This window comes from Sinocyclocheilus grahami, unplaced genomic scaffold (assembly GCF_001515645.1).
Source record: "Sinocyclocheilus grahami isolate Dianchi unplaced genomic scaffold, SAMN03320097.WGS_v1.1 scaffold34.1, whole genome shotgun sequence".
NCBI lineage: Eukaryota > Metazoa > Chordata > Actinopteri > Cypriniformes > Cyprinidae > Sinocyclocheilus > Sinocyclocheilus grahami.
In genome coordinates, this window is record NW_015505213.1 from 2,633,089 (window position 1) to 2,654,882 (window position 21,794).

General features: G+C 39.5%; 1 protein-coding gene across 1 annotated transcript; it reads left to right on the forward strand.

Annotated features, from left to right (window-relative positions):
- The first annotated feature begins 394 nt into the window (after positions 1-394).
- abcc6a (ATP-binding cassette, sub-family C (CFTR/MRP), member 6a) lies at positions 395-21,787 on the forward strand. The gene is made up of 31 exons (XM_016266937.1): positions 395-653; positions 1,497-1,673; positions 2,107-2,232; positions 4,788-4,925; positions 6,596-6,715; positions 7,941-8,002; positions 8,105-8,236; positions 8,715-8,921; positions 9,798-9,975; positions 10,371-10,532; positions 10,696-10,788; positions 11,748-11,951; positions 12,109-12,255; positions 12,377-12,464; positions 13,438-13,507; positions 13,614-13,740; positions 14,105-14,281; positions 14,460-14,627; positions 14,734-14,926; positions 15,272-15,353; positions 15,987-16,095; positions 16,189-16,396; positions 16,482-16,792; positions 16,957-17,156; positions 17,393-17,519; positions 17,837-17,938; positions 18,247-18,393; positions 18,771-18,929; positions 19,056-19,222; positions 19,386-19,580; positions 20,402-21,787. Exons 1-31 carry the CDS (start codon positions 612-614, stop codon positions 20,508-20,510), a joined length of 4,527 nt encoding a protein of 1,508 aa, XP_016122423.1. The 5' UTR covers positions 395-611; the 3' UTR covers positions 20,511-21,787.
- The last annotated feature ends 7 nt before the right edge of the window (positions 21,788-21,794 follow it).

A 21,794-nucleotide genomic window follows, 5' to 3' on the forward strand; every position in this document is an offset into this window, starting at 1 on the left:
TGTATCGTAATTCCCTTTGCAAGTAAAAATAAGGTGGAGAGTGTGGTGCTTGGTTGTGTGATCTTACTAAGTGTTTCTCAGGTACACGCAGGAAAAGTGAAATATAGCATTTCTATAAAGAAACAAATAGCACTGGAGTGCTACTAGCAGCACTTTTTGCATTTGGACCGAGATGGAGGTGACTACTTGGGGGAAAATGAGAGTGATAGTGTTTTATAGGAGGCGGAGAGGACTATGTTAAGGGTAGGGATTTTTTTCGGGTGGTGTCAGAGAACTTTGCAAAAACCACAGTACTGTTTTGATAAAGAACCTAAAGTACGTGGGAGTCGGGGAAAGAGGAAGATAAATAGAGAAGGAGGGAGAGACAGAGAGTTTAAGGAAGACTGCTGGGAGGAGAGAGTGAATATAACCACCCACCTAAGCAGCTGTCAGACTGGTGGTCAAAAAGCAGACACTCTCAGAAAGAAGCAGTGACAAAAGTGAAAGAGAGTGTGTAGGAGATCCCAGGACGAAGGGAGAGATTGACTCAGACACAGCACAGAGTGACAGAACAGTCTAAAACACCAGGATACACAGCAGGGATAGGTACAGCTTCAGGACCAGACGAGTGAATGGATACCTTATGCAGTCTAAGTGGACTTGACCCTCTATGGGTGAGCAAACGTCTTATGTGAATTTAAATCTTGAATATTATTCAAGATTTTTTCATATATATATATATATATATATATATATATATATATATATATATATATATATATATATATATATATTGACTGATATATCTATAGACTGATATATCTATACTGAATATATCTGTACAGTTAATTTATATTGTATATGTTACATTTATACCTGTTAGGGCTTATTATATTTATAAATTATATTTATATTGAAAGTACTTTAGAAACATTATATTATTCCAAGAACCTGAGAACCAGAATTTATGTGTTTTTTGCTGTTCTTGCATTTTATGACTTTTCAGTTAAAGTTGGAATATTTCATAAATGTGTCACATTAAGTTAAGATGATGCACTGTGGGTCAAAGTTTGGAATGTGATTTATTTTACATAACATTTAATATTTTAAACAAACTAGCAGATGGCAATTTAATACACTGATTTTACAAGCTTCTTTAGTTGTCAGAATTTCTGGCAGATCTTTTCCTTCAATTACACCGATTTAGTCCAATCTCAAAACTTAATTGAAACTCAATTGTTTCTCACCCAGTAACAGAAAGAGGTAAGAGAAAGTCAGTGATGAGCTTGGCCAAAATAAACAGTAAGAAGTAAAAATTGACCAATATGGTAAAAAAAAAGCTCAAAATGTTCAAAATGATAACCTTATTTGAGATGTTTTGGAACATTCAGGACATATCTGGTTTCTGTGTGGACTGGATTGGGATCAAGAAAATGTTGATCCAATGAAAGAATGAAGACTGTCAATTATAATATAACTGGTTGAAAAGTTAAGCACACCCTCTCCTTCATCTCCAGGACTGGAACCAGACATGGTACACGCATAACCCTGAACTGAGCAACTGCTTCCAGAACACAGTCCTGGTGTGGGCTCCGTGCATCTACCTGTGGGTCCTCTCTCCGTTCTACTGCCTTCATCTGTACTGCCATGGCCGAGGTCGGCTGCCCCTCTCTTCACTCTGTAGTGCCAAGCTGGTGAGACAGACCGCTAAGACCTGTTAATGTTATACAAGCCTGTTCGGGTCTCAAACGTACCAGCTTTGTGGGCTATAAAACTCAAACCAGTGTTAAAACAAAGTGAACGTGGTGGTCTGGGTAGACTGAGGGGTCGAGTTCACGCTTTAGTAACCAAGGAAGACAGTAAAATAGAGAGTGATGTGTGTAACCACAGTTTGCAGTGTGAGTGTGGTTAGCACTCTGGTGAGCTGTTTTCACTCTTCCGCTCTAAAAATCTTTTGTTTGAAATACAGTTGTTCCTCCGTTTGTTCAGAGTCACACAGATTCCTATCCAGTCTTATCATAATGTAAATCGCACCTCTTCTCTACAGTCACTGACCACCGGAGCTTCCGGGAGAGTGACTCAGTTCTCACCCTGATATGAATTGTATTCCTCTTTGCTCTTTTACAGTTGCTGGGGTTCTTCTTGGCATCCTTTGGTTTTGTGGAATTCTTCTACATCCTGTTGGAACGAAGACAGGAAATCCAGCAACACCTTGTCTTCTTGCTCAGTCCTGTCATACGCAGTCTCACCGTGGTAATGTAACCCCTAGGTTCTATAGAAATATGTAGCAGTACAGGCAGAAGCCAACATAAAAAGTTGTGTAGAACCGTTTATTAATGAAAAATGAGCCCCAATCTGTTGTTTTCATCAAATGAATGTCAGGAACAATACAATTTTCTTGGTTTTGTTACGTAACTTGCTACGTTTTATCTGTGATTTTTATCTTAGCATGGTAAAGATTGCTGCCCAAGCTTAAGGTGTGGTTGCATTTACGAATGTTCAGCAAATTGTTGCAGGCAAAATACATTCATCTCGATATGAATAAGAACCCACACAATCAAGAATTTCGCACGAGTTTGAAAGATTACCCCCATAAAAATTTTTCAGCGAGTTGGTCACCTACTTGGTTTTAAAGTGACTGTTTTAGTATAGCGGGTTGACCAGAATTGTCATGTAAATCTTAGCTAGTGAAGTCGGTTGATTAATGTTGTTTTTCTTTTAGAGCTGGTTGACCAAAGAAGTCTTGCTAGTTAAAAAAGGAGAGAATGTACGTACATCCAAATTTAGACAAAATGTCAGAGATTTCAGCAAATTAAGGAGGTCTGAAGATCCAGAGGATCTTCATCAAGTAGAATTGTGGGAATTCTGCAGCAGTGTGTGGATCTTTACATTGTGATAGTTATGAAGCCTATGGGAAAACCAGCATCCCATATTAAGCCTTAAAGATGTATGCATGGGACCACATACACGAGTGTACATTAGAGATTTAAGCTTCATTCATTCCCCTCCTACAAGCCTTCCTTCCCATAATTCATTTCTCAACACACCTGCTTATGTCTGCAAAATGGCTCCTAAACCCTTACACAGCAGGAGCTGTTTTCATGTAATAGAGTGTGACACTCTGAGGTGAACTAGGTCAGGGGCACACCTACACACTGCCTAATGAACACAATCTCATCATCGCTTTCTGTCCGCATGTTCCATTTGCATCCTGCAGAGTCAGGCACCAGACCAGACTCATGACCCATCTGTGGTCTCCTCAGACACCTAAGTCAACACTGGCCAAAGAAAAAAACACTCAAAGAGTTAAACAGTCCGATCTTGTCCTTAAAAGCCCTCTTTCTTCACAACAGATTGTGATCTTAATTGGTCTCAGAGTGAAATAATGCATTGTCATAGCTAAAGTGCTGGAATCAAACCTCAATAACTATTTTGAAGATTTTATTAAGTAGGTGCATAAATATTGCTTTTAAATTATGAAAATATTGCTTTGTTGCCTTGCCCAACCTTCTTTACCACATATGGGTTTCTTGTGTAATATTTGGGCTTATGTAATGAACAGTTTAGAAAGCAACAGCCACAACTCTACTGAACCTAGATGGAGAATTTGCAAAGAATGAATTGTGCCCCCGTTTCCAATTTATTTGCACACTCTGTCTGGATTGTTGTAGCACCTGATTCACTAAAAGAACACCAAATTTGCCCAAATTCCCTTCTTTCAGGTTAGTTGTGAGTACTAGGTTGTGGGAAATGCCGCAGACTACTGCAGTCTGGCATACTTTCCTGGGACTGTATGCCATTAGTCCACCATGACACTTTAAAATACTCTTCATCATTTGATCATTATTTTTACTTTAATTTGACATTTACCTGTTCTCGAACCTGTGAAAAGGATGTGGAGATTGGACTATAACCACTACACATCCCCGAAAATCATACATTTTTACATTTGGCAACCCAAATTGAGTTTTTGAGTTTTTGGTTTATGTCCTTGTGTGGAGCTGAAGTCTGCTGTAATGCTTGGCTACTTTTTTTTTACCCACCATAAGCTGTTGCCGGTTTCACTGCATGCTGTCATTTAAGCCGCAGGAAGCAGATCTGTCTGTCTTCTATCGCTCTTAACTCTCCAGTATAATTACAAGCTTTGGCTTCTTCCCACTGTCCAGAGGAGAAGTCATGGCTTATTCTCGTAAGATGTAAGGTCTAAACACAAAATCAGCAATGCAGATGTTACATGTGGTTTACGTGTTCTGTTTCCAGGTAGCGCAAAAACCTCCGCAGGCGTGTTTCGTTAGGACGTGATTAAGAGTTCCTTTTAAAAGTTTCACCTCATTTATCTGAGGTTATATGGCTTTGGTTTGGTTTTGAGGAGGCGTCTTTGGGCTCAGTCCTGATTCATCTATTTAAAGACTTTCACAATGAGTTAGAGTGAAAGGTGAAATGTGTAATTTCAAAAAGGATGAAGTAATGAAGTTTCCCGGAACACTTTCCCAGTTTTCCATTGGTCGGCCAAACAGACAGTCCCACCCCCAACTCACACCAGTGGTCACTCAAACAGAACTACAGTGTTTACACTTTTTGGGGCAGAGCCTACAAATGGATTAAGCCAGGAAAAAGAGAAAGTATTTTAGCATTGAAAAAATTACATGCTTCACCTTTAAAGTAAACTTGCATCATTCAGTAGATACTCATTAGGAAGAGGGCATTCTGTAATTAGGCTCCTTTTTGAAGTTATTTATCACTTGTTTTGTACAGGCTGTGATTTTAGCAGATGAGAACAATGTTATTAACAGCTGTGTGTTTGGCAGGTGTTTGCAGTGTGCGTGATTCATTGGGAGAGAGTGCGAGGATGCCGTTCCTCTGTTTTCCTGTTCTTCTTCTGGTTGTTGGGCGTGGTCTGTTCCCTTATTCCGCTTCATGCAAAGGTCCAGCTGGCTGTGGATCAGGTGAGAGAAATGACAACTGACACAGACCCCAAATCTTTTCACGGTACATTCACAAAACCCTGGACTAACCCTGCACATATGGGTGTATTAACATATTGACGAAGCACAGGTGCACACATGAAAACATCCTCATGCTCAAACATACAGACAAACACAGATGCACACATAGTCAAATATGCATATCCACACATGCACAAGCAAATACATCGCAGCACACTCTCACAAACACACAGCAGCTCAGCATTCCAGCAGTTTCTACTTTTAGCAGTGTTGATGGTTTGTCACATTCATATCATGAGTTCAGGTTAAGTCCAAGTAGGTGTTAGTTTGAAACGTATGTCAGAAAGTGTCCTTTTACCCCTACTGGATCTTACAGCATGTGGAAGTATAGTATGAATATTTTTTTATGTAAATTATGTGAACAACTCACTTGGGTTAAGCTAACTATTTTATTTAACTAAATAATTAAAATCCAAATGCATGAAATATTTCAAAGTTCAAAACATTTTTATGTGCCAGGCCAAAGTACATGTTTCTAAGTGATTTTCTATGCCACACAGTCCTTTTCAGCACAATAACACCGTTAGCAAGAAAACAGGTTTACCAGTTTTAGAAACTAGACTAGGCAGTTCTGACCCATATCATGCAAAACTGGGTCAAACATAAAGACAGATAAGCATATTTCTCACTGGCATGCTGACTTAATGCTTGAATAAGAGTGGGAAGACATTTTGACTGACCTACATTGTGACCACCGAAACCACTCTGGCCTTGTTTTTTATTTTGTGGTGTGGTTAAGAATAAAGCCTCTATCTTGGCAAGGGTCTCCACGGCCAAACGGATGTTTACTACAGATTTGTCTCAACATGGTTTGCGCTCCAATAGTGAAGCCAGGACGCTATATTCAGGACACCAGAAAGACAAACATAGCATCTACCATATGTGTAGAAATGCATGAGTAGCATATGAACAGCAGATGTGAAGCTTTTGTAAATATAGCTACTTTTGGCTCCTCACCAGCAAATAGTGGCCGGAGGCTTGAACGGCAGCAATCTATGAGTTTCCAGATTGTAGCGTGACTTGAGACCTTTTATGACTCTTTTCATACGTAATTAATTTATATAAAGCAGGCCATTAAAGAGTTTGGTTTTCACCATGATTTGCCTTAACTGTTCAAAATAAGATTTACTATGTTGTTAATGCTCGTGCACACCCATGTCTTCTGACATAAGGCAAAGTAAGAAGGGACTCTGCACTGTAGCACTGCATGATTTCTGCATGATTGACTGCATGAGTTCAGAATAAACAACAGATCATATTTTTTTACATTAATCCTTAGTTTGGGACATGATATCACTGAAATGTAAGCAGTAGTGAGGGAGTTCTCGCTTGACATTTTGATTTCAGTAAACAAGCCCTTCAAGGTTCATTAGGAGATGTATTCTTGGTCGGATACACAACAAGGTGTGTTCCAGAGAGTTCCATAAGAACAGAATGTTCAGCTTGTAAACAGCATGTTGGGAAGTCTGCGGATCAGAACTGGAATAACATCACAGTACATTATGGGAAATCCCTGGTTGTGGTACTCGTTTAAAATGGAAAGTCTGCCTGCGCTCTCTTTTTCTGTAATCTGTATGTGATTTGCTGATTTTGGTGTCTCTGCTTTTCAGGGTCTCTCTCCGGATATTGTGCGGTATTTGGCCTTTTTCTCGTACTTTGCCCTGCAGTTGGCGCAACTCTTCCTCAGCTGTTTTGCAGACCAGGCACCCTCAGGCAAAGCCGTCCTCAAGGTGCGAACGGAGCAAACTCTTCATCAGCTAAAACAATCCATCACAAACAATCCTGTGGTGAATTTCTGTTGTTTACTAGTGTCCTTGTGTAATATAGAACCCAACCCCGCCATTTTGAAGTGAATTATGGTAATGGTGGTAGGATACTCAACTACTGTCTCCCACAAGTATGCAGCACTTAGATATTAGCTATTGGATAAAAAAGATGTTTTTCGGCAGTCAGCTTGACTCATCAACATGGACACTCTGTGGTCCTCCTTCATGGATAATGATATATCCTTTTTTTAAACTAAATTCTTGACTCATTCTGCCCACTGTTTGGTTGTTATGTATGTAAATTACACAGAGCAGAGCAGCACACAACGTAATCTCCAGACATCTCGTGAGATAGTGGTCCATCTGACTGTTCTCCTCCAGAGAAAAACAAGGAAACAAGCTCAGAGAGGAATTAGTGTGTTTGTGATGAGGTTCTAGCCACAGACGTCGGTGCCACACCCCTTGATCCCCTCCTGGCTCAGTCACTTCCTGTGTAGGGTTATTCACAGCATCCTGAAGAGTGAGACCTCCGGTGAGGAGGCGGGAGAGAGAGTGAGTGTTTGGGTGGATGGCTGTATGGGCAAGAGGGCAGCACTGAGGTCAGCAGTGGGTGGAAGTGTGTTAGAGTGGCACATAAGGCATGCACACACACAGATAGAGGTCTACCACTCTTACTCACAGACAGTTTCACACTGTTTCTCTGTTTACTCTGAGTTCACTGTTGCCAAATATAATTTTTAACCAATCCTTTCTCCTTCCAAGAAAGCAAAACTGTGAAACTCTTCTTTCTAAAACTGACTGTTGACAGTTACACACCTGGTTATTTATGTGTATAATGTTAGAGCTGTTTTTAACAATCCTTGTTGTAGTTGATGATAAAATTGTACCTCTATCATATTTTAATTAACATGTTTGGTTTGGTTATTCCAGTGAAGACACTGCTAGGCATCAGTATTGGACAATACATTTTAATGTTAATGGTACCATGGCAATAAGTAAAGTGGACAAAGTCAAAAAATTATAGCCAAATAACTATGGGAAGATGGGACCCAATGGTATTTCTAGTTGGTCTATTGTTTCAGAGTTTGGAAGAACATAGGTATTTTATTTATTTAAACACTTATCCACATTCTGTACATTTTGGCCATATAGTGTATTTGTAGCCAACTTGTTCTTGTTCTTTTCTCAGAATGCATGTCCTGTTCAAGATGCATCATTCTTGTCCAAGATCCTCTTCTGGTGGTTCAGCGGGTAGGGAATTAAATTATTTTGAATACCATTTCCAATTCTAACTCTTTGAAATACTTGTTGATCCAGTGAAGGTAATGCAGTTTGTGTTGCGTGTGCTTCCAGGTTGCTTTTCAAGGGATACCGTTCTCCTCTGCAAGCAGAAGATCTGTGGAGTCTGAGGGAAGAGGATACATCTGAGAAAATAATATCTGACCTGGAAGAAGAATGGACAGCGGAGCGCACCAAGTTACAGCAGTAAGTTTCATTGAAATAACAGACAAGTTTTTCCTACACGTGACATTCTGAAGCACATGTACATTTATATAGTTTGTCGATGTTGCTGTGGATCTTCATGCTGCTTTGATCAATGCAATCACATTTCCATCTGAAAGATGCCCACAAAAGAGACCGACCTAAAATGAGTCAAAAGGAGCCCTGCTGCGTACACGGTCGAGACAGGAGGATTGTGTCAATTGGTTGGCTTGTTAACACTTTTCTGTTTTAAACATACAGGGTTTTCAAGTCCTCTGAAATCCTCTTTTAAGGCCTCACATGTCAGAGGTCCCATGCAGTTTACAATTTCTGGAAACTTGCGTTGTGGCACAGGATGTTTTAATGTTATTCTGTTTTCAATTACAACTTACAAAGAGGTATTAAAAAGCTTCACAACTGCATTTAGGCTTTAGCACCAATTCCTTATGCACATGTCCGTTTGCCTCTTCTCCATCTACAGGCAGGAGAACCACCTAAGCACCAGTATTGCCTTGGGATCTCGACTACCTGAGCAGGCCCAGTTTCTCAGGAAGATTCAGAAGGAGCAGAGTTCGGGATTCTGTCTCTTACGGACACTCGCACGTAGCTTTGGACCCTACTTCCTAACGGGGACGCTGTGCCTCATGGTCCACGACGCCTTCATGTTTTCAGTTCCACAGGTTCTAAGGTGAGAAAGTCAAAGCAGATTTAATGAGTCATCTTGGCCCAGTCCTTAGTTTAAGTTCATAAACTTTGGGCTTTTGGTATATCTAGGATAAGTTAGGCTTTGGGTTGTGTTTATGAGAAGTTCTGCCTTCAAATAAACACAGATGGCCCCTCTGTGCTTTTAAAGACAGCTTGCTAGGTTATCAAAATATTTTTAGAAGAGACATCTTACAGTTCACAATATCTTGGGATGAAAACAGGAAGTGGCAGTGTGCAGCAGGTGCTTGAGTCAGAGAAGCCATGCCAGCCAGACAGAGATCATGCTGTTTATGCCCACAGAGAAGCAATTATGGCTTGAAGTCTGAAAGCTTGAGAGAGCGAGAGATGACCACAGCATTCTGTCCGCCGTAGACGTGTTAGCTTCAGGGAGGGTAGAGGAACACTGTCGGGGTTGTGGTTATATAGGCAAGCAGCCAGCTAAATGGGAGGTTCAGTCAGCTCCCAGTGAACAGGGAGATCCAAACTGTAGCAAGTACATGTATTGTACTGGGATCCACTGTCAAAAAAAGGTGGACTTTGGTGGCAACTGTGGAAACATTCAAGGTCTTCTGCCCTCAGAGTAACCAACGTGGATTTTGTAGCATTTGGTTAGCATTCAGAACATTTTTTTTCCAGTTGAACATGCTACCTCTTGTTAGGCCCAACAAATCCACCATTCTTCATTTTCAAAGAAAGCTGTGGGTTTAAGCACTACTGTTAACCTTGAGCCTAACCACAATGGTTGGATGTGGTCTGTTACAGAGGAATCTAGCCAAATGCTTAGTTACATCAGAAATCAGCAAATTTCTTCGTACTATATAGTGTCTGCATTCAAACCCTTCTCTCTCTTTTTTAAAAGTCTGTTGTTAGGCTTTATGAAGGATGAGGACGCTCCGCTGTGGAAGGGCTATTTCTATGCCTCTCTTATGTTCCTACTGTCCTGCCTGCAATCCATCTTCAACCACCAGTACACATACACCTGCTTTACTGTGGGCATGAGGGTTAAAACAGCTGTCATGGGTCTGGTCTACAGAAAGGTGGGCCATCTCACCTGCACAAAAATCTTTTTAGAGCATATGATTCTGTGATTTCTGAGGGAGGGAAGTATGTACAGAAATGGTTTCAGGGGCATAAAATAAAAAAACAACATTTTATGGACCATGTAATTTCCTAGAATTCTCTAATTTTCTTCAAAATGGGCCGAAAGTAAAGTTTAACAAGTTTTCGCCCATGTTATGAACTAGTGAAAGTACTGGTAATACAATGTTTGTTGAATTTGTTAATTCAACTAAATTCTTATCATTACAATTCAGCTTCTTGTAGGTCTTGACCAGTTTAAGTTAATTCAAATGCCCTTATGAAAGGGAATCAGTGCAATTTTTTTAATCAGTCCTTTTCTCTTCTTTATGTTCTCCATCTTGTTTTTCCTCAGTCTCTTGTCGTGAACAGCGCAGCACGCAGAACATGCACAGTTGGGGAGATTGTCAATCTGGTCTCTGCTGATACTCAGAAGCTGATGGACTTTGTGGTGTATTTCAATGCAGTGTGGTTAGCACCCATTGAGATCACACTATGTCTCTTCTTTCTTTGGCAGGTGAGGGCACGTATATTTGCTTTTTTTTTATTCCACTCCAGTAAACTATCTCCATTCTAGTAAAATGAGTAAAACCTGAATTTCTTTTGGGGATACTGGCTGAATAGCTGTTTTAGCTTTCCAAGAGAAATAAATGAGACATGTCTTGTTTGACTTATTTCAGCATTTAGGACCATCTGCTCTAGCAGGCATTGCCATTGTGATCTTCATTTTCCCTCTGAACGGATTCATTGCAAGGAAGAGAAGCAAACTCCAGGTTCTGTAATGTTGTAACTCATCCATGATTCATGTGTTACCACTCATCTGCTTTTTGAGGTCATGATATAATAGGTTATTCTACAATACAACATACTGCAAGTTCCATACATCAAAGGTTTTTTCTAAATATGTTGTATTGCAAGCTACGGCAGTGCCAAGTACTTTAGTCCTTGGAGGCAAGTACATTTATTTTTAATATTTGAATAATAACTGAACGAGATTCTCGTTAAAGGAGATGAAAATGAGTTCCTTGTTTATCTCACCCACTAAAATTCTTTCTGAGCCATGAGACCGTAGCGGAGCGCTGTGAATGAGTGCTAAAGAAATTCTGCGTGAAGGGTCCACAGCTGGTTTAGATAGTGAAGTGAGCAGAGCGTGGGTGTGCGGATTGGATTCAAGCTTCTCTTGTTCCTTTGAAGTTCCCCATGCTTCCTCCCAAGCAAAGTAACCACGATGCTTGCAAATGGCAATAAAACTTCAATTTTCTTTTTAGAAAACAACAGACATTTGGCATGCCACTTTGAGTCAATCTCTCAGCTCCTAGCTATTGTGTTCTAGAATATCTTAACATGCAGTTAGGAATTTATTGCCTTTTTCAGTATCAGTCATTCTGGTGTGAGGTCATCCTGCTGAAAAGACCTGCTCATATTGTTGTGATGCTGGTCTAATTGGTGGACCATCCTGTTCATCAACAAATCATAGCATGGTTAAGATGGTTAATGGTAATTGTGGTTGAAGAAGAAGAAAGTTTTTTTCTGGTTCAGTTAGTCAAGAAGCCTTGTAGGAACATCAGAAAATCAGTATCCCAAAACAAAATATATGCTGGTAACCAACTATGCAGCTTTCTGTCAAATATTTAAATACATTGAAATGTACATATTTCAAATATTTATTTAGTGGTTTTGTGACTAAACTTGTGATGTTTAATAACTTTCCTGTTTTCTGGTCATTCCACAGGAGATACAAATGAAGTACATGGATGGACGGGTCAAGTTAATGAATGAGATTCTGAATGGTATCAAGATTTTGAAGTTCTACGCCTGGGAAAAGGCTTTTCTGGAGCAGGTCCTGGGATACAGAGAGAAGGAGCTTAAAACTCTGAAGAAATCACAGATCTTATACTCTGTGTCTATTGCCTCTTTCAACTCCTCATCTTTCCTGGTGAGATTCTTAAGTAATGCTTCAGGACACACTTTTGGGAAAGAACTAAACCTAAATTTACATTATATTAAACTAATGATTGTAAACATGTATTACCACTATAGGTCAGGATGTCATATTGTTTTTTTTTTTTACTGTGATTTCCATTCTTTGCCAGATTGCTTTTGCCATGTTTGGTGTCTATGTGCTCATTGATGATAAGAATGTTCTGGATGCTCAGAAAATCTTTGTATCAATGGCTCTCATCAACATACTGAAAACTCCCCTAAGCCAACTTCCTTTCGCCATGAGCACAACCATGCAGGTGAGAATTACATGAACTTGAACACCATTATATTCTGCCCTGATTATTTACTGATGGTGTCTGTATTTAATTATTTTTTAGTGATCTTAATTTAAATGTACAAATTATTCTTGTGTTGCAGGCTCTTGTCTCTTTAAAGCGTCTGGGGAAATTTCTTTGTCAAGATGAACTCAAACCAGACAATGTGACAAGGGAATCCTTTAAATCTGGTGAGAGATCACTTGTTGACAAGCATTATTGTGCAATAGATGAGTAAGGCTAAAAACAGACTGAATGTTGTCTGTACCCTGTGAGACTTTCCTTCATCCCCTCACTTCCGTCTGTCAGTAAAAATATGAGTGAGAGCGAGATTAACAACAGTTTGAAAACAGCTTCTAAATTTCACAGTTAGATGGTAGTGATGTCTCACTTCCTCACACTGGCAAAAACAATTAGAGATCTCTGAAAACACACTGGATCGCCTGCAAGTGAATACAGTGTAGCCTACTACATAATATATTATTTTATTTTATTTGTGTATTTATTTATTTAATTTTACTTGTAGATCATCACAGACCTTGCACAAAAACAACAGTTCATTTAAAAATTATTAGCCTTGTTACAAAATAAACACAGCTACAGTATTACAGTATTAAATTAAATATTTTAATTTACTCTGCTATCAAAGTTACATTTATATGTACTTGTTAGTCAACATATAACTTTAAAATATTTTGTAGTATTTTATTATTTATTTATTTTTTACAATGCAACATGTCTTCCTGTATTCAAAGTTATTTTTTGAAACATAAAAAGACATGTTGGTATAAAAAAAATGATTAAAGTACCACCATGAACAACGCTCAAACATACAGATTAGCAGTTATTATACAAAGAAATTTGATTGGAGGACAGTGGTGGGCGGCATTCATCAAAACTGTTCAAGAAAGCTTGTGAAAACTGTTATTGTGAAGATAAAGCTAATTAGACTATGTAATTAAAGTGAGTCTATAATTTCACAAGCTCCAGAAGAAATCTAGTTTCCCAGAAGCGATCTCTGTAATTTCAATGGCACTTTTCTCAAGAACAATTTGTGTTTGTGTTGATAGTCTGCCTTCATAAATTGCATGTTATGGTAAGTGATTAAGGCATGATATTACATGATTTACTTTTGCTCTTTGATTGTTCCTCTTTGCTTGTCAGATGTGGATGGTGTAGTTTTTGAGAATGGAACCTTCAGCTGGTCTAAGGATGGCCCCCCATGTCTAAAAAGGTATCATTATCCAGAGAGTTTCCACAAGACTCCTGAATACACAATCAGGCAATAAGTGTCCAAGTTTAAGCAACATCCCCCTCACTTACTCTGTGTGTTGGAGCAGGATCAGCGTTAGAGTTCCCTGTGGTTCACTGGTTGCTGTTGTCGGCCATGTTGGCAGTGGGAAATCCTCGCTGCTTTCTGCCATGCTTGGGGAGACTGAAAAAAGAAGCGGGGCAGTCTCAGTCAAGGTACTTAGATTAATCAACCATAATGCTCATTGTATATATGAAATATGATTTTGAATGGCATGTTATGATTATACAGAAAGTGACCATAATGAGTGCCCTGTCTTTCAGAGTAGACTCACATGTTATATAAATTCATATGTAATCTAGAATTATAAAATTCATGAGGTACAATAGTTTGAAACCACATTGAAAATCCCATTTAAATTTGGAAATAAACAAAACGTTTTAGCAATTCAAAAAAAGTCAAGATTATTTCATATTCTGCACTATTTCAAGGCCACTAATCAAATTTCAAAGAGTAAAATAGTTCTCACCACCTTACAGTTGATTGTGTTCTTAGCATTTCTTGCTCCTGTCAATACAGGGCTCAAGTGCCTACGTTCCCCAGCAAGCTTGGATCCAAAATGCCAGTCTGCAGGACAACATTCTGTTTGGACGGGAAAAAAAGGAAAGCTGGTATCAGCGGGTGCTGGAAGCCTGTGCCCTGCTGCCAGATCTGGACAATCTGCCTGCAGGAGACACCACTGAGATCGGAGAGAAGGTGAGACCATCGTACTTCACCCAAAGTAGAGGACTGAGCTTGTATGAGCTAAACTTCCATGATTCAGATTCAATAGGATAAATAAGCATCCATGAGACCAATCACAACTGAGCATGGATCTATATATAAATCTTGATATACACCTAAATAAATATAGTTTTGCATCGTCTTTTGCCAGGGTTTAAATTTGTCTGGAGGACAGAAACAGAGGGTGAGCCTGGCACGTGCTGTTTACAGGAAAGCTGACGTATACCTGCTTGATGACCCCCTGTCTGCGGTGGATGCACATGTTGGTCAGCACATCTTCAACAAAGTCATTGGACCCAGAGGCATACTGAGAGACAAGGTGACTATCACTGTAGTGTTTACCCTACAGATGGAATGGGGGGTAATTTTCTATCTCCTCAGCATTTCCAACATCTAACATTCAACATTTCTTCTTTTTTTCAAAGACACGGGTTTTGGTGACCCATGGAATGAGCTTCCTTCCTCAGGCGGATTTGATTCTGGTTCTAGTGGATGGGGAGATCAGTGAGCGAGGTTCCTATCAAGAACTTCTGAACCGGAATGGTGCTTTTGCTGATTTCATCCACACCTTTGCGAGCTCTGAAAGAAAAGATTGCTTTTCGGAGGCTTCCCAGAGAGGTAATATTACTGTGGTGTGTGTGTTCAGGCATTTATATTAGCTGAAAAGATATATGCAATTATTGTGGATGCTGGTGTCCCCACCAGGGAATCAAGTGTCACTAGCAATGTTGTCTGGTGCACAGCATGCTTTTCTGGTGTTGCCCTGCTTAAACGAGTGTTACACTATAAGCTCCACCAGTCTCCATTCAGCATAAACCAACCAGGACTAGTATAAAACTTCATAGCGGTTCAAGTTGATCTTCTCAGAAGGGATATGTCAGATCCAAATGTTATTTTAATGTGAAAAAACATATTATTATTCAGTATTATTGATAATTTTATGTTGAATCAATAAATTTTCAGGCTCCAGAAGACTGTCTGTAAGATTGAGTGTTACTGAATACATGCCATTTTCCAGGGATCTGTCCCAAGAGCAGCTTATCAGGTATGAGATTTTACATTTGCTTATTCAGTGCTACTGAATATGACTTTAAACAGGAAATGGCACTGATATAGCTGGGTGGCTAATATCAGTATAATTCCAATGAGTGTTGCATTGAAAGTGTAATTTAAAATCACATTGTGGCTAATGGTTAGAGTGTCAGACTTGTAACCCGAAGCTCACGGGTTTGAGTCTCAGGTCTGGCAGGGATTGTAGGCGGGAAGAGTGAATAACCAGCGCTCTCTCCACCTTCAATACCACGACTAAGGTGAGACCCTTGAGCAAGGCACTGAACCCCCAACTGCTCCCCGGGCGCCGCAGCATTGGCTTCCCACTGCTCCGGGTGTGTGTTCACTACTGTGTGTGTGTGCACTTGGATGGGTTAAATGCAGAGCACATATTCCGAGTACGGGACGCCACTTAACTTTTGTTTTCTAAACCTGAAAATATCTTGAACCATTTTAACCACAGACCTCATTTCAGGCATCTAAATAAATATCGAATATTATGGATGATTGAACACAAAAGTGCAAAAATGCTAGTTCATTTCCGGATATTTAGACTCTGCAGCACTTAGCAATGGTTAAGTTATTCACTAAACGAGAAGCATAAAGATTGATTCCAACTGTCTTTTAGTGGTGACACCAACAGTATTACATTTGAGCCACTGCCCGATTCTGATGAGAACCACATCCAAGAAGACCTGGGCAAACTGACTAAGGTTGATAAAGCACGGATTGGCAGAGTAAGAACATTTATCCTAAAACTTGACAACATTTTCTTTCTATTACCCACATACGTTTGGCTTATGATCTCATTTTTCCCTCTGTCCCAATAGGTAAAACTTGAGATGTACATTGAATACTTCCACACTATTGGGTTGCCTTTGATAGTTTCCATTGTATTCCTGTATGCCTTCCAACAAGCAGCATCTCTGTCTTATAATTACTGGTTAAGCTTGTGGGCTGATCAGCCTGTCATCAACGGCACTCAATTAAACACGGATCTGAAACTGGGAGTCTATGGAGCTCTCGGCTTCGCTCAAGGTCAGCAGAGTCTTAAGTGTTTTACCTCAACAGCTCAAGTTATGATTCAAGTAAACTAAACTGATTTGAATTTCTTTTGTTTTAGGAATTGCCATATTTGGTACCACGGTGGCCATCTCGTTAGGGTGCATTATCGCCTCCCACCATCTTCACTTAGAACTTCTAAACAACGTGCTTCACTCCCCTATGTCGTTCTTCGAGTCCACTCCCAGTGGCAACCTCCTCAATCGTTTTGCTAAAGAGATAGATGCCATAGACAATATGATCCCTGATGGGCTGAAAATGATGCTAGGTTACTTCTTCAAACTGATGGAAGTCTGTATCATCGTGCTGATGGCAACTCCTTTCGCAGCCGTTATCATCCTTCCTATGGCATTCCTCTATGGTTTCATACAGGTATGCCTGAATCTGCATTTATGGGGTTAAGGAAAGAAGGCTAATTTGCTAGAACTCTCTAGAACCCCTCTGCTGAGCCAACAATACCGGAATTCAGAAGCAATGATTGAAATCATTACGGTTTTGACTATAATCTCTCTCTCTCACTCTTTTCAACCTCAAAGAGTTTCTACGTGGCCACATCCTGCCAGCTGCGTCGGTTGGAGTCAGTGAGTCGCTCTCCCATCTACACGCATTTAAACGAGACAGTGCAGGGTGCCAGTGTCATCCGGGCATTCAATGAGCAGTCACGCTTCATCATGGGTGTCAATCACAAGGTGGATCACAACCAAACGGCTTACTTTCCCCGTTTTGTAGCCACAAGGTGAGACACTGCTCAAAATTCAGTTTTACAATCGCAATAACATCTACTTTCAGAAAAAATATCACAAACTATAAGTGTTCTTGTATTCAAAAACAACTAGGTGGGTGCAATGGACTGGAACAGCCATTTAAAAAACACTGCTTGTCGATGCAAAGTGTCAATGTTTTGGGCATCCTGTAACATAGATATCGATTGCTTGATATTGATATTAACTTCTGGGATGTCTTATTGTGCAGGTGGCTGGGTGTGAATTTGGAGTTTCTGGGTAATGGCATTGTCCTTGCTGCTTCTATTCTCTCTGTGATGTCAAAAGGAACCCTGAGCCCTGGGATGGTCGGTCTGGCCGTGTCTCATTCACTTCAGGTGTGAATCATTTCAAATGCCTCTATGTAGGATCTGACATTACTAATATAAATATTACAAGAGCTACCAGATATATTTCATGTGGCAATCTCGCTCTTGCCATGTTCATCCTCAAACCAAAAAAGCTTTTAACTCTTGCACAATATCTCCTGTGGTGTTGCTTTCATTTGTGGTCAGCCTTTTTCAAATTAACATTCAGAGAAGAAAATGCAAACATTATTTATTTGTCTGTGTTAGATCAGACAAATCACATCCCATCCTTATTGACTGTTTTTTTTATTAATCTAGTTTACATTTTTGTTTGCTGTTTTTTTTAGGTGACGGGTTTCCTGAGCTGGATTGTAAGGTCATGGACGGATGTAGAGAACAACATTGTATCAGTTGAGAGAGTGAAAGAGTATGCAGACACTCCAAAAGAAGTGAGTGTGGCTGTATAGCATAATTCAAAATTCAATCTATTAATTTTTTTAATAGTTAATTTTATCAACCTTTATTTCCAGTTGTAAATAAATTTTTTCTTTGTTGGTCAGTAATAGCAAGCATTTTTACTAGGGTTGCAAAAAGGTGGAAAATTTCCAGTAAATTTCGGAAACATGCCAGAAATTTTGGAAACTTTCCAGGATTTTTGGGAATATTCCAGGGATTTTTGGAAACTTTCCGGAAATTTACCGGAAATTTTCCACCCCTCTGCAACCCTAATTTTTACTGTCTATATCATTATTTACAGGCAGCTTGGAGCATAGAGGGAAGTTCTTTACCGCCATCTTGGCCTCAAAAAGGGACCATAGAATTTCATGATTATGGCCTTCAGTACCGTAAAGGCCTGGAGTTGGCCCTGAAGGGCATCTCTGTTCACATCAAAGAGCGGGAGAAGGTACAAGTGAAGACTTTGAAGTATTCTACATCAGCATTTACTCTAAAATATTATTGCTGTCTATTTTTATGGATGATATATACCTCGCCTCATTTCTCTTGAACAAGGTTAGAGTCTTGTAGACCTTAAGTGAGTAGTTCACCCCAAAATGTCATCAATTACTCGCAAAGATAAAGTAATACAACCATTTTATTCTTCTAACAAGGATATAAGGTGAAAGTTCAAAGTACATTGCTGTAATTATGCTTGACAAACATTTGGTGGGATTGTGGTAATGCAAAGTTCCTGCATAATAGTCCCATAATTTCTTTGTCTGGAAGTCAAGCTATGTTGAAAACGTTCCCGCAGGCTTACTCTCTGATTCCTTATTCTTTCAGATTGGTATTGTGGGAAGAACCGGTGCAGGAAAATCATCTTTGGCTCTAGGAATTTTCCGGATCTTGGAAGCAGCAAAAGGACAGATCTACATTGATGGAATCAACATTGCAGAGATCGGGCTTCACGATCTAAGATCCCGCATCACCATCATTCCACAAGTGTGTACAACTGAGATACTCCACTTGGAACCAAAATTACTCTATAATTTCTTCTTCACGTCACGGCTTTTTCAAATTATTATGAACTCCTCACGAATCTGTTTTACAATTTTAATATCTTTCCAGGACCCAGTGCTGTTTTCAGGATCTCTCCGTATGAACCTTGACCCCTTCGATGCCTATACTGACGAGGAAGTGTGGAATGCCTTGGAACTGGCTCACCTTAAAAATTTTGTGTCTGAACTGCCAGATAAACTCAATCACGAGTGTTCAGAAGGAGGAGAAAATCTCAGGTAAGTGCATCCAAGAGTTCTATTCTTTCATGATTTTAAATAACTAAAAAGTGGTTTAAAGTCTATTTATTTCATGTTCACCAGTGGCCTGCAAATTGCAGCCATGACATTTTAATCAGTAGAGACTTTGGATTAACAATGGTGAATGGTTCTCTTCCTGCAGTCTTGGTCAGAGGCAGCTGGTTTGTCTAGCAAGAGCTCTTCTCCGAAAGACAAAAATTTTGGTGCTGGATGAGGCCACAGCTGCATTGGACCTGGAGACAGACACCCTGATCCAGTCTACCATCCGCAGCCAGTTTGAGGACTGTGCTGTTCTTACCATCGCGCACCGCCTCAATACCATTATGGATTACACAAAGTATGTCATTTCACAAAGCCATTGAAAAGTGGTTCCCAAATTGTTCTCTGTGGCATTCACAAACATCGTTCTGTTTGTATGAGGGGTCCAAAACAACCACATTTACCGTTGTACCATTGTGTGAATTCCAGTCTTCTCAATAGGAATCTGTGCAATTGGGAATTTCACATGAGGACAAATTATTAAAACCTGCAGATTTCGCAGAGGATTAAGTTGGTCACGCAATTATCTCTCAACAGTGCTTCATACATTGCTACACTATTGACAAATTTGGCTGAACTTTCATTAACGTCACCGCATTATTAGGAGATGAGTTTTGTGATTTAGCTGCTTACAAGTCGTAAAAGTCTTTCATTCATTTGTGCGACTCGATTCTAATGAACTCTACAGTCAGCTTGCGTAATTTATGAAATTAAACTCTTATCGGACAGCCCAAATGTTTATTAAAATTGCCCAAATGACCATATTATCTATCATGTAATGTTTTGTTAATACTAACGTGACCAAACAGGTAAATTTAGCGCTATTTAGCAGACGTCCCTGTTGAAAAAAAACAGCATATGCTGGTTAGGTATGTTTTGACGCTGGGATGCTGGTTTATGCTGTCCTTTGCCAGCACATGACCAGCATAAACCAGCTAAAGGACCAGCATAAACCAGCAAAGGACCAGCTTAAATCAGCATCCCAGCGTCAAAACATACCTAACCAGCATATGCTGTTTTTTCAACAGGGGTCGCTAGTTTGGGAACCTCGTTACTTGATTTGCCTATTACACATTAATTTATTCATGTTTAAACGTTACCTTATTTTTGTTTTCTCAGGGTGATTGTTATGGATAAAGGACATATCGTCGAGATGGATTCGCCCAGTAACCTTATTGCAAAAAGAGGCCAGTTTTACTACATGTGCCGGGAAGCTGGGCTCTTGTAAGACTTTACACATCGACTGTCTTCTTGCGCCTCCTTGTGATGAAAGCAAATTATCTGCAGACTCTCCATTTCTCAGTGCAGAACATACAGACAACCCAATAACACAGCTGGTGCTTCACAAGGGAAAAACACCAGACACTTGAATCAAACACTTCCCCACAAATGAAAATGGTTTGCCTGTTAAATTTGAAGATGTAAGTTTTTACTCAGGGTTACTCGCCATCTCCATGGGCAGAGTAACACTATGCAGCTCTTAGGAAGAATGATAAAAAGGCCTTCCTGCCAGAAGATAAAGATCGGTGCCGCCTCCAAAGCTATTTGTAAGGTTACAGAACGATGTAGTTGATGGAAACCTGTAAATATGGCACCTAATTAAATACACAAAACAATTAGGGAAGAAAGTGTCTGTTCTGCCTGTGCCATAGCATCCATGGTGAAAGAACATGAATGTGAATAGCTAACAGGTTAATGTTGTTGCACAGGTAAATAACTCAATGAAGAAAATTCTATAAGCTCTAGTGGATTCTTAGTTCTCTTCATAGACCGTCAGTTATGTGAAGAATCACACAAGAGGACAATGTGTTTACAAACATATTGCCACATATACTTGACCTAAAATTCCCTGAAAATTCCAGGCTCCCTTTCAGACACTAATTAAAGCTTTTACGAGAGGGTTTAGGGAGAAAAACAGTACATTTGCCCAAGTAGGTTGTGGTATTTGTTCATTTCAGCCAAAGTAAACAAATAAAAGGGACAATAATGGCTGGATGAAAGAACATGTAACCAGTACACAATTAGTAATCTTACACGACTTCTTTACTGCTGACCAATCAAATAGTTTTAACAGCAAGAAAATATTGTTCACCACCATTCTGAAGGCAAATTTTTATTTAGCAGTTTTGCACTTCAGTGTAAGAAAAGTGTTTTACAAGCATTTTGTTCTCCGTAACTGTTACTGTAGATTTTTAGAAATATATTTTAATCTTAAAAGTGGACATGAAAAGACACTGCATCTCGTCTTGTAAGACAATGCAAAAAGCTACATGTGTGACATGTACATTCAAGTGCCTTTGTGACACTCCAGATTTTATTTATATTTTATATTTAATCTTTATTGACACTTCATCTCATGTTTTGTGTTTATACATGTAATAACTGTGTATAAAGAAACTTTTGACAATTCGTTAAAGGATGCGTCTTTGTGCTTCTATAAGCTTTTCTACAGACTCCATACTTGATGACAAACTGAAAAACATGCTGTTAATCAAAAAAAAAAAACTCTTTA

Excerpts from the sequence above, each read along its gene's own strand:
- abcc6a (XM_016266937.1), top strand. The coding sequence starts at position 612 with ATGGATACCTTATGCAGTCTAAGTGGACTTGACCCTCTATGG. Across the intron at positions 654-1,496 it reads GTGGACTTGACCCTCTATGG|GACTGGAACCAGACATGGTA; the intron begins GTGAGCAAACGT and ends CTTCATCTCCAG. Across the intron at positions 18,394-18,770 it reads ACATCAAAGAGCGGGAGAAG|ATTGGTATTGTGGGAAGAAC; the intron begins GTACAAGTGAAG and ends TTATTCTTTCAG.